At 40.0% G+C, this 13504-nt stretch overlaps 1 protein-coding gene across 4 annotated transcripts in view; it reads left to right on the top strand.

Annotated features, from left to right (window-relative positions):
• Positions 1-13504, top strand: part of cpeb3 (cytoplasmic polyadenylation element binding protein 3) — a 46030-nt gene that overhangs the window by 12273 nt on the left and 20253 nt on the right. For all 4 annotated transcript variants that reach the window (XM_017309092.1, XM_017309094.1, XM_017309095.1 and 1 more), the window contains one exon: positions 9108-9164. In XM_017309092.1, the coding sequence (XP_017164581.1) occupies positions 9108-9164 (57 nt within the window). The remainder of the gene's footprint in view (positions 1-9107; positions 9165-13504) is intronic.

Below are 13504 nucleotides of genomic sequence, written 5' to 3' on the forward strand. Positions count from 1 at the left end.
GCTTTGAAAAACTCAAAATGGCCGCCATCGTAGACTTCATATTTAGAACTTTATGGATCAGATATATTTTTCTTGTTGTTTCCCGTTTCTGGTGGACATTTTCCAAGATGGACCCACTGAATTGAAAATAAACATCCACCCATCCATTTTCTTTACACCCTTGTCCCTTAGTGGGGTTGGGAGGGTTGCTGGTTCCTCTCCAGCTAACGTTCCGGGCGGGAGGCGGGGTCACCCTGGACAGGTCACCAGTCTGTCACAGGGCAACACAGAGACACACAACCATGCACACACACACTCACACCTAGGGGCAATTTGGAGAGGCCAATTAACCTGACAGTCATGTTTTTGGACTGTGGGAGGAAACCGGAGTACCCGGAGAAAACCCACCACGCACAGGGAGAACATGCAAACTCCATGCAGAAAGACCGGGGCCGGGAATCAAACCCAGAACCTTCTTGCTGCAAGGCAACAGCTCTACCAACTGCGCCACTGTGCAGTCGCGCTAAAATAGACAGTAGTTGCTATTTCCAGTGGTGGGCGCAGCTAACCAACAGGTTAGGTTCACTAACCACTAATTCACTAAACAGGAATATTGGCTCATCAATAAAAATTAGCAGAAGCTAATGCTAAACTGCTAACCACAAACATTAGCAGAAGCTACTGAATGCTAGATAAATAGCAGAAGCTAATGCTAAGCTGCTAAACACAAAAATTAGCAGAAGCTACTGAATGCTAGATAAATAGCAGAAGCTAATGCTAAGCTGCTAAACACAAGACATCTGGTGGGGAACTTATCTAGAAAAATCTCAGTTTCTGATTTTTCTAGATATTTTTGATTTGCATTTGCATGAACATGATTAGCAAAGTAGAAAACATGTGACATAAAGTTCATACAATCGTGGAAATGGGTCACATTTGTTTCAATCGTTATTTAAACGACTCATCTTGGCGGCCATCTTGAAATTTAAGTGGCCGATGGGAAAAGCTCAGGGCTGAACAGGCTGATTTTTATGATTGTTTCCACACTTTTGATTGCTCATATTGCTTATTTACAGCTTCAAAAATAATATTTGAACCGATTCAACCTAAAAACAAGAATCCGTCTTCGGTCTTGGGGCGAACTCATTGTTGTCCCAGCTCTGCTGTCCATTGTACGACCCAGGATGAGGCCTTGTGAGGTTGGCGTTTCGCTCCCATCCTAACAATGGAGCAGTGAAGGTGGGAGGGGTGTGCGCGTGTTCTTCCCGTTCGCAGGCTGCGTTATTTCCAGTCCTGCACTGAGTGAATATTGCTAGGACAGAGTGATCTCCGGGGCCCCCGCTATCTGCTTCACGGGAACTGTGTCGTAACGTCCCGCAGGGCGTCCGCCGTGTTTGCCGAAGCACGACAAACACAGAGGGAGATATGTGGAAAGCCAGGGAGGCTTGGCGTTTTCCCTGCATGCTTCGCTGTGTTGTCATAATGCAGAATGAAGGTGCTGCAGGAAGAAGCTCCTCCACCCTGCTAGCAGAACCGCTCGCTGTTTGAGTTGGGCCCGGTTTCCACCACGCAGGAAACATCAGGGCTCATGTGGAGAATTTATACTGTTAAAGTAAAGCTGGTCGATTTTATAGGATTTAAGGAAATGATCACTTCATTTGTTCCGAAAGGCAGCTGGATTTTCAGTGAGAAATAATCAGTTAACCTGTTACATTTAGTATTTTTACTTTGTAGTTTTACTTGAGTAATTTTATTATCAAGTTTCGCTACTCTTGAGTAAAATTTCTGGATTCTGCCATTTTTGTTAGTTTTTTTTTTATTGAAAGAAAATCATTGGATACCAAAAATTCCACTTACTTTTATATTTCGGTCTGTCTGATGATGTCATTTTTAAATATTAAATGATTAATTTGATCGGTTGCTCGGTACTCGAGTAGACTTTTTACCAAACACGTTTTTGCTATTAAGTAATTTTATTATAAAGTATTTCTACTTGAGTAAAATTTCTGTATTTTCTACCCACTGAATGAAAAACAAACAGTTTCAACCACAGGTTCTCCAGACACACACACCTGCAGTTTTTGTTAAAGTTTCTTAGGTTTTTTTTTTTATTGAAATAAACTGATAATCATCGATATCGACTGGTATGAAACACTTATATCATGATAAAAACACATCGTCCAGCTCTAATTTCAACAGATGAAATTGGCGTATTCTGTGAATCTTTAGGCCTGCATATATATAATTTTGACCATAAATCACACTAATCTGCAATTACATGCATCCTTTTGTAAAGTTACCTTTGTTTATTTTAACTACCATTAACCATGCTTTTATTTTGGTAGGTTTCTTGTTGAGGTAACTATGGTAACGGTGCAATTCTACCTGAGAAGGTTAATGACAAAAAAAAGGATAAAAAGAAACTAAATTTTGGCTTCAGTTGATTTGGGAACAATGTTAGTAATGAAACATTGATGGAAAAATCTGTGATTGTAGAAATGTAAAGAATTGTACTAATGTAATTAGCTATGTATAGATTATGTAGCTAATCCACAGATTAAACAACCGTAATCTAGCTCTGTTGGTTGATCTAAAGGGTTTGGCCTACTCAAAATTGACTTTAAAGCAGAAAAATGAATGACATACATGCTCATCATGGTCTGAGTTGTAGCTAATAATGCCAGTAATGAAATCCTGGTAGTTTTCCAGAGACTTTCCTCCAACCTTTACGGTTGAGTTGCTGCTGCAGCAGAGAAACGGCTCACAGGCTGGAAACCGCCAGTCAAAACCAATTAATGCAACAGACCCGGTTTTACATTCCTAACTGAACGGTTACCACCCACCTCCATCCCATCGCTGACATTTCTCACATACTTCTCATTGTGCCTGGAATAGCTGCTCTTCCTTTCGTGTTTTATGAGTCAGAGAGAGAGAGAGAGACTCTTTCTCTCTCTTTGACCGCCAGTCAAAACCAATTAATGCAAATGAGAGAGAGAGAGAGAGAGAGAGAGAGAGAGAGAGAGAGAGAGAGAGAGAGAGAGAGAGAGAGAGAGAGAGAGAGAGAGAGAGGTGGTTTTTAAAAGATGAAAACACACCTGAGCTGTGATGCGAGTAAAAATCAGTCGTTCGGCTTCGTCTGCCTCACAATCGATGGCAACGCTGTATTTGAATACTGACCACACTCTGTTATAATCATGTTATAACACCTGTCTTTGTAAATGTTTGACTGAAGTGTCCACAAACTAAAGGATAATAACACGTTTAGTACAAAGTTGACGTTTTAATTGACTTTTAATGCAGCTTTGAACTAAAAATGTCATTATTCACCAAATGACACTTCATGACAGTCAGAATTGAGTTGTAACTAATTTCATTTACTCGTTTACATTCACTTGAGTGTATTTTTTGAAAGAAGTAATTTTAGTATGCTGTACTTTTTACTTTTACTTGAGTAATTTTATTATGAAGTATTTCTATTCTTATCTGAATAAAATTTCTGTATTTTCTATCCACTGAATGAAAAACATTTTTTGATCAGAAATCTACCAGACACAGACGCACACCTGCAGGTTTTATTTTTATTTGGAAACATTTTCTTTAGCCTAATTTTGCTATTTTTTTTGTTACTTATCCAAATTACTCTCTCAAAATATAAGCATTTCCATTTAACTTTATATTTTGGTCCATCTGGTGATGTAATTTTTAAATATCAAATGGTTGAAAATGTATAGTACATTTAACCAAATACCTAAAAAGAGTAAAACTAGAGTAATTTATTGGACGACTACTTTTTACTTTTACTTAATTAAAAATATGTCAAAGTAGTGCTACTCTTACTTTGGTACAGTTTTTGTGTACTCTGGCCAGCTGCTATGACAGCAGTCATAAACGTTCATGAAGACTCGTTCATGTTCACGACGACGTCACGTTATTCTTATTCACACATCTTCAAATAAAGTGTTTCTGAATCGACTTGTGCTGATGATGAGAGGCGCATTGTGTTGCATCTGATGTTTGAGACTTTCTGAAAGCTCCCAGTTTGGGTTGTGGATATGGGAACAAACAGCCCTTTTAACTCCAGCCCTCTCACACACACACACACACACACACACACACACACACACACACGGCTCTTATCTCAGGCTGTCCAGTCAGCAGATGTGTGACGCTGCGTCTCCCAGCTGCCTGCGTTAACGAGCAGGTAGCTCTGCTCTCACTCACACGTCACCAAAGAGGAGCTTAACGGTAACCTTAAGTTTGCTGCAGATTGTTTTTTTTCAGTGAGGTAGTTTATCAAAGTCTTTGGTTAAACAGGATGTATTATGCAAAACTCACATTTTGCATGTTTTTGTACTTTAATTTGGGGCTCAACTGCTTCTAAAAACAACCCGATTATAAAAAAACAAAAACAAAACACGCAGCCGTTTTTTGGCAATAAGTTTGTTTTTTTATGTCTGGAAAATGAGCCATTTCAAAAACCTTCGCAATGTAACGTCACAACTTAGCAAGGGCTGTCTGTTACCAAGCAACCCCAGCAAAGCCCGGCCTGTTGCCTAGCAACCCCACTTAAGTTCCAGGATGTTTGGTCAGCTGGTCTTACTGCTGTGTGCTCTGTTCAATGGCTACTGGAAAAGACAAGTGGGCTTACCATCCAGAAACCTGCACAACCACAACAAACGTTTTGGTTGTGCAGGAGTCTCTACTAATGCTTTTCAAAGATGCGTGATTGCATAATTGCGCGTCTGTTTGCGAACATTTTCACGTGCGAGTGTAAACGTTGAGTTGGGGCGTCTTATTTGGATTTAAAGTGACAAGAAAACATCTCACTCTGAAAGGAGCTTAAAGTTGGGGAGACAAAAAATTTATTTAAGAAAAATTTAGTTTAAAAAATCTCAATTTTCAAAAGGAAATTTTTGACACTTAAAAATCTTGTCAAATTTCTAATATTAATCTAAAAAATATGATTTATTTATTTATTTTAAATTCTGAGATTGCTCTCAAAATTCCTGAGTTTTTTTTTTGGGCAAAAGTTTACTACTATTTTAATTTAGCATATTTGCTGTTTCCAGTTTCCTTTGGTTGAATACATTTATTTTCAGTAATAAGAACATGATCTGGGTCACTTTCTTTCAAAACACTTGCTATATTTTAAATTAAGCCACATTTAAAAAAGAATAAAAGCTGATTTAGTTGCAGCGAAGTTGTCTTTTCAGTAAAAGTCCCTGGATAAACGCGGTTATAAGAACACAAATACTTTGTGCTGTACTTTACATTTTCCTGTGTAGGAAAATTATGCTGGTAACAATTTTCGCCTTCATCACAAATTAAAAGTATCCACCTACATCAACAGGCCAGATTGTTGTCATTTTTGACCTGCAGTTGGGGGGCTGCATGACATCTTGTGTTTCTGGGTGAACTGAGTCACAACTTAAGCAAATTGTTGGGGGGGAAAAGCAAACGGCGACACTGGCTTGGTGTGGCTGTTGATCAACGGAAAACATGAATTTCATGCACATCAGCAGCCGCTTGAGTAACGACCTGTTTAAGTAGCGCTTGGTAACAGCTGGATGTTCCACTACTGGGTCGCTGGAAGTAAATTCACTGCAGGGAAACGAGCGTCTTGATTCAGAAAATGGATCCTCATCCCCAAGGGTCAAGGGTCAATGTTCAATCAACAGGTTGGATTTGACCCCTTGAACTTTTCAGCTGACATAATTAACACAGAATGAAACGATTTTGTGTACTTTAAACTGCCTGTAATGACTTCACAGAGATAAGATGATGCATTTATTGGCTGAGTAAAGGTTGAAAGCGACAGCTTCAGCTCAGTGAGTTGGCCGTAGCTGCTGTTAGCATGACTTAGCTTCTCCAGTTTAAAACAAGTCTGGGCTTGTTTATGTCTGTTTGAAATTATGTTTATGCAGATTTCACACATGAATGCATTTAAAAGCTAAGGTTAAGCTGGATTCGTGGAAGCCTTTCTTTTTATTTAGAAAATACGTAAGAATGCTTTTAATGTGAGAACTGGATATACAGTTGATCTGGCACAATTAGGGAATTTATCTAATTTTCTTTGCATTACTTTAATCTTTTAAAGACCGTTAAGTGTGCTTGTAATTATTTTGAGGTGACTTGTTGAGTTGATTTTGAGCTTTAAAGATGCTTTTTGCCCATTGTTTGTGCTTGTGTGCCTCTTTGCGGTCTGTATTCTTGTTTATTCAGACGGCTTGGCTGCACAATTCTGCGTTGACATAAGAGCATTGACAGGAGGTTTTTATTTTTGTCTCCTGCTAATCAGAGCTATTATTTATTTCCACACCTTGCTCTCGACACACCCGTAACTGCAGCTGGGATTTTCCTTCAGAGATGTTAATAGGGCGGTTTAATGTGCATAATGAGGTTGGATTTCAGAGAGCCTTCACACCCAGCTTAACCTTCATCCAGGCTAACTATTATTAGCGACACTTGCTGATGACGATAACATTTGCCTGCATATTTTAGGCTTTCGGACTCTAAAAAACATGAATACGAACATATATTGGACAGCTCTGTTTCCACTTTTATGCACATGGCAGCCATGTTTGTCTGATCTTCACTGAAGCTACTGTATCATAAGATTTGTTGGTCGGCTCCCCCTATAGGCCTACAGGAGAACTTCTGGTTGATGGAGCGAGTTTGCAACATTTCATAGATTCATAACTAAGACGTAGTTCATAGTTACAAAGTACTTCACAACTATGCAACTATGAAGTAGTTCATAAAGCTACTTACAAGTGACAATGGCTGCAAACAGATGCGCAATAATCCAACCGTCCATCTTTGAAAAGCATCAGTAGAGCCGCCTGCTCAATCAACAAGAATGTAGCAAGTGGTTTCTGGATGCTAAGGCAACAACAAAATGCTTGAAATCTCTAGACAAGCCCACTGCAGTAAAACCAGCAAGTGTGTTGGAACTCAAGCTGGGTTGCTAGGTAACGGGCGGAACTCTTCTGGGGTTGCTAGGTAACGGGGCGGCCCTTGCTGATTTGTGATGTTACAATTCGGAGGTTTTTGAAACGGCTCATTTTCCAGACACCAGAAAACATTAACTTTATGCCAAAAAACGGCAGGCTGGATCAGTCGAGATCCAAATGGAAGTACAAAAATGTAAATTTAGCATAATAAAAAGTAAAAAGAACCAGGACAGCCACCCTCGGATCCAACGGGGTGCCTGACGGGGAAGCTGTTGAGTCAACAAGGACATGGATGGCGTCCCTTGAGCCGCCGCTGCTGGAGATGTTGAGAATAGCTCACAGAGGAAATGTCACTGCAGCAGCAGCAGCAGCATCATCCCCCCACCCAGCCAATCAACTCCTCAGGGGAAGCAGATGGCACGAGCCCAGAGTTATTTAAAGCCTTCATGAAGGCAACTGTCTCCCTGTGTCACCCAACATGACTAATGCAGACAGAAAGGCAAGCCTTGTGTTGTTGGGACAGTCGCCGCTCCCCCGATCAAAGCAGTCTCTGTTTTGAATGCAGCGGCGTTGGGTTAAAGTTTACAACCTGCGCTGATTCTCTCCAGCCGCTCAGATGTTTTGAGCTGAAACAAACAGACCACCCACACGTTTACCAATACGTGGTTCTGCTCTGCTGCTTCCCGGGGCTGTTGAACTCTGACAGCGGCCTGGTGCGACCCGCAGACGTCGGGCCGGTGAAACCGGAAGGGATCGGCTGGCTGGAGAGCCTTCTGGGGAGTTGAATAACACGCATCATGTGGTGTTTTCGTCATGCGGTGTTTACATCTTTCTGATTCAGAAAAACTGTGACACAATCTGTTTGTGTGTGGACACATCCATGCATTCGTAGGAGCCGGTGCTGCAGGTGGAGGCTTGTCTGCCTTCACTAGCCTGAATTATGGGGCTGGAAGCAGGTGGAGCTGCAGGGAGCTCATCTGGTGTCAGGCAGCTCTAACTGCAAGTTTCATTATTGCAGTTTGGTAGTAACTAGTTACATTTACTCAATTACATTTACTTGAGTGACTTTTTTGAAAAGTTGTACGTTAATTAGTGTTTTACTTTTACTTGAGTAATTTTATTATGAAGTATTTCTACTCTTGAGTAAAATTTCTGGACTTGAATGAAAAACAAACATGTTTTAACCAAAAATTAACCAAACAAAGACACACAACTACAGTTTTTGTTAAAGTTTTTTATTGAAAGAAACTGATTTGGAAAAATTTTATTTAGCCTGATTTTGTTGTTTTTTTGTTACTTATATAAATTATTGTCATTTTGGTCCTTAAAATACCTAAAGACCCCTCCAGACAACGGCGGACGAAGCCGTAATATAGTTTTAAATACAAGTATATTAAAACCTGGTACTATAAAAGTTAAAAACTTAAAGCAGTTGTGCTGTCTCAGCTGATTCTAAAAACAGCCGTAGCGCTTTTTTAGAAAACCACCCAGACGTTTTTTAGTTTGTGGTAATAAGTTAATGTTTTCTGATGTCTGGAAAATGAGCTTCCCGAAGGTTGAGTCACAATTGACGGGCACTACGCCGTTGCCTAGCAACCCACAGAGAACTCTCGTGCACATTTGGCATCTGGTTTTACTGCTGTACAATGGCTGCTGGAAAAGACGAGCGCTTCATCCAGAAACCACTTGCTGCATTATTGTTTGTTGTGCAGGAGGCGACGCTTCTGCTTTGCAAAGATGCCTGGTTGTATAAATGCTCATCTGGTTGCAACTAATTTCATCTGCGAGTGTAAATGTTGAGGTGGAAACTCAGCAGTGCAAGCAGGATGATTCTCTCCTAAACCAGGTTCCAGGTGTTTTTTTGCTTGCCGTTTTCCAACTGTAACGTCAGAGACGCGTAATCAGGAAGGTCTTCCGCTTAGACATCTTACACCAGCTGCTTTCCATGAAAGCGCTGACAGATGTGTCCATGTGAGACGGGGACATTGTCCCTGGTCAGATCCTATCCCTTTACCTGCTTTTGTCTGGGTGAGCGTATCAGATATGGGACACCAGGGTTTCCTGTTTCTCTTGTCTGCGATTGGTTAATTCGCTCCATGTCGGTTCGTTTCTGCACGTTTTTCGTAATCGAGGATCAAATGAAGATTGTAACAGTTTCTTATGTTTCTTTAACAGGACGGATTGGACTCAACTTTCACCATCCTGGAGCAGAACACATATTGCCCCTGAATAGTAAGTCCTGTTTTTGTGAGAAAATAACTTTTTCTTCGGTTTTAGTTGATTAGTTTTACAGGTAATTCTGAGTGAAAGTCAAACTGAGTAATGAGAGCCTACCCTGCGTTTTGGATTCCCTATCACCATAAATCAGGGGTGTTTAAAGTACGGCCCGGGGGCCAAATGTGGCCCCTGAAAAGATTTTGTGTGGCCCTGCTACCACCTGCCAGCAGAGGTGGTTAATGCAGAAGGAGATGTTTTGTTTTTGTTACCAATAAATACAATTTTTTTGTTGTTTTGCATTATGTTTTTGCACATCTACTTAGTGACTTGTACTCAAAATCTCACTTTGGTGCATGAAAATCTGCTTAAATCAGATTAAATACATCAAAATTTCATACAAAAAGTGACAAGAATCCGCTTTTTATAGCTGAGAAAGTTTTATTTTTAGTATTTTTTCCCCCAAAAACAGACAATTTGGATGCCTTTCTTTTAATTTTTGGGGATATGTTGATTGATTTACACAATAATTTTAACAAAAGTCGTCTTTTAATTATTGTAAGCTTAGTTTATTGTTTAGCAGATAACTTATATATTTTTTGGCCCACGTGACAAAAAGTTTGGACACCCCGGTCAGAAACGTCAGAGGACAGACCTCGGATCGCTGTGGGAACCACACTTGACTCTGGGAATAGCTCCTCCAAAAATACCCCCACATGTAAAACTAGTTTGCTCCTCTGGGACCCAACCAGAGCCAGGAGGGAAACCCGGCTGGATCCAAACCGCAGCTGGAGCCGTTCAGGCCTTGAAGCTGCACTAACTTTTATATTAAATTTTTTTTGTCTTTTTACTTATTTGTTAAAATTGTCACTATTTTGTCACAGTATATGAGACAAATAATCTGTGGAAAATATCCATTTCCTCCACATCTTCCCTGAGCTACTATTGCAAAAGCAACCAATCAGAACCAGGAGGCTGGGCTTAGCGCTGTCAATCAACCTCGTTTTCTCATTTGAATTTATCGGGATTAATCGCTTATTGCGACATGTTTATTTGGGATGATGACCTTCTACGTGAGAGGTAGAACATTACCTATTTTAGTAATGCTCTAGGGATGTCCAAAGCGTGGCCCGGGGGCCATTTGTGGCCCTTGAAAGCATTTTGTTGGCCCCTGACCACAAGTCAAGAAAAATGTGGAAATTGTTTTCCTTTTAATAAGATTTTTAATAAAAAAGCTTATTGTTGAGCAGAAAAAAAATCACAAACCAGTTTAATTTCTATAATTATTTTTTTAACTTAATGAATTTTGTTGCCCTCCAGTAGTTTAAATTTTTCCGTTGTGGCCCCCGAGGGGAAAAGTTTGGACAGCTTTGCTCTAGTTTCTACTTTGGGCTTGTCCAGTTGGGGTTTCGGCTTTCTGGGCCCCGTTTTCTCTTTTATCCACTCAAGATCTTCTAAACGTGTCGGGGACGAACTTCAGCGTCAGCTTTTAGGAATTCCTGCTTCATTCCCTCCCGTTAGCGCCGAGGCGTCACACTGTGAGAGACTCTCCGGGGACGGTGCGCTCGTTTCTTCCGTAGAGAAGAAGAAAGCAGGCGAGGGTCCTCCTCTCTGAGGTTTTTTGTTGCTGCGGTTCGTCTCTGACTTCAAACCCGCGGCACCCAGGAGGGATCACCCAGATTCCCTCTCCCTCCCAGGCAGCACACAGTTTGAAGTTTGTGCTTATTCCTAACCCCTCTCCCTCGTGGCTTGCATTGTCTCCGCCGCTGAGGCATCTAGTGCTTTCCCAGCTCTCCGTTTCTGCCTGGTTGCTAGGCGACTTTGTTTTTGCTGAGGCCAGGCGGTGAAAGGGCGACGCTGCAGAGACTTCCCAGGTTTCTCTAATGAAAACTTAGCCAGGCAGAAGAGACAATGCAGTCGGATAGCGGTGGTCTGACAATGCCAAGGCGCTTATTGGTTTTTGAGGAGACAAGTCTGCTATTGTGGCCGATGAGTTAAGGGGTACAGGAGGATCTGCTCCCCCTGCTGTTTGCTGGCATTTAGCTTCTTCTGTGCTTCAGTGTTCAAACAGCAGGATTTTATCTGTGTTATGTCTTCTTGAACAGGTTAGGATTGCTCCATGGGCGATGCAGAACATGTTCATTACATATTTTTGCACAAAGTCTCTCTTGGATAATGAGATTTTATTCTGGTCAATTCTGCCTTTCGGATGTTTTAGGGACTTTTGCCACGTTAAACCCAAATAAGCTGCTGCTTTGCATTTTCAACTCGGTGTGAAAAGGCAAAGAGATGTGGAATTATACAACCGTACAGCTTTGAAAAGTCAATAACGGAGCACTTTTAACTTTTTCTGATTAGGTTGCTGTTAAAAATGAGAGTTTGTTCTAATTAAATCAATTAAATGACATCAGACTTGTATAGTGCTTTAACAAGACAAGCAAAGACTCTTTCCATGAAACCAGTCAGTTCCATTCACTTACATATAAAGGTTAAATATATATAGAAAAAAAATTCCAGCAGCCGTTGTAAAGCACATGCAGTGGTAAAACCAGCTGACCAAATGTGCTGGAGTTCCATTTTTGTTACTAGGTGATGAACGGAACTCTGTTGGGGTTGCTAGGTAACAGTGCCTGCTGATTTTGACTTTATACTTGGAAGGTTTTTGAAACGCCTAATTTTCCAGACATAAAAAAAAAAATTAACTTATTGCCAAAAGTCATCAGGGTGATTTTTTTTTTTTTTTTTTTTAAGTGTTTGGACAGTTTTTAGAAGCAGTAGAAACCCAAAACGTGCAAAATTAAAACTATTACACAAAATGTAACCATTTCTGTTATGTTTAGATTATGTTATGGTTGGTGCACATTAATTAATCGTCAGTCGACCAATAAGATCAATCAACTTCAGATTAAGTCGTTACACTACAAAAACACAAAACCTTACCAATTACTTTTTGTCTCATTTCTATTGGAAATATCTTAGTTTTGTCTTAATTCAAGTGTATCAACTTAAAAGTAACTTATCAGCAGGATGTAGAAGCTTATTTTAAGTAAATAATTCCTTGATATTTTGATATTGATGAAAAATTACTTATTCCATTGACTTCACTTATTTCACAATTGTTACCTAGCAACGCCAGCAACCCAGTTTTAGTTCCACCGGCAGATTATTTCACTTATTACATGGGGAATTATCATGTTATCAGTAAATTTATCTGCCAATTGAACTAGTAATTTTTTATTATTTACTTAAAACATGTTTTAAGTTTTGTCTCATTTCAAGTATGATTATATATTTGCAGTAGAAACTAGACTTAAAATACTTGGTAAGATTTTGTGTTTTTACAGTGTAACTGATAATTTGAATACCCAGAGTGAGCTACAAAACACTAATTTGAAGTTACAGTTGATATTTTTTTTAAATTTTATTCATATTGTCAAGGCAAAGCAATGAAATCATCTGGCATGTGACTGCTAAAGGTCATGATGGGGTCACATTTGGTTCAAACTCTCCGCTTGTACCTTACTATCAGCCGGCCACATTCATACACCGTGGGGAAGTTTCCACTCTCACCTGGCCCGACCCGTCGACCAGCTCTTAATATTTCACCAGAGCGGTGGTAATGACTAACCGGACCAGCAGCACGCCTCTTTATGGCCTCATTTGTGAATATTCACAGAAGATTAGCAGGAAGTGCAGCTAGTGCAGCTTCATTAAACTCAGATCACAATCACCGGCGCTGCGCGGCCGTGCATAATGCTGCTGCGCCTCTGTTGCCAAGGCAGGTGCAGCAGGTTTACGGAGGACCAATCCTGCCATTTTTAATGAATTTAAAAATTTTGATCGTACAGGATTTGTTTGATACTGTTGTAACTAGGGACGCACCGAGCCACTTTTGTTACTACAGATACCGATATCTGATGTTAGTGAGATACCGAAGAGGACTAGAGCCACTGAAAAAAATTTTTTTTTTGACTTTTCTCAGAATTCTAACTTTTGATCTCAGAAGATTTCAGAGAATTCTGACGCTTTTCTCAGAATTTATCTTTTTTTTTTTAAAATAAAGAATTCTAAAAAAAATTCAGAATTTTGATATATTCCTCAAAATTTTGACTTTTTTCTCATAATTTTGATTTTCATATCACAGGATTTCAGAGAAATTTCTCAGAATTCTGAGATAAAAATCTGAATTTTTTAAAATAATTTTTTTTTAGTGGCACTAACCCTCTTCCATATCCTCTTCCCCGTGGCTGTAATGATCTCTTGTCCTGTTGCCGACGTTTAGGCGCGGCCCGCCACTGTTAGCTTAGCGATGTTGCTAGTTTGGTTTAGTTCAACGATACCCATGTCTCTGTATGTTT

This window comes from Poecilia reticulata, linkage group LG15 (assembly GCF_000633615.1).
Source record: "Poecilia reticulata strain Guanapo linkage group LG15, Guppy_female_1.0+MT, whole genome shotgun sequence".
NCBI classification, from domain to species: domain Eukaryota; kingdom Metazoa; phylum Chordata; class Actinopteri; order Cyprinodontiformes; family Poeciliidae; genus Poecilia; species Poecilia reticulata.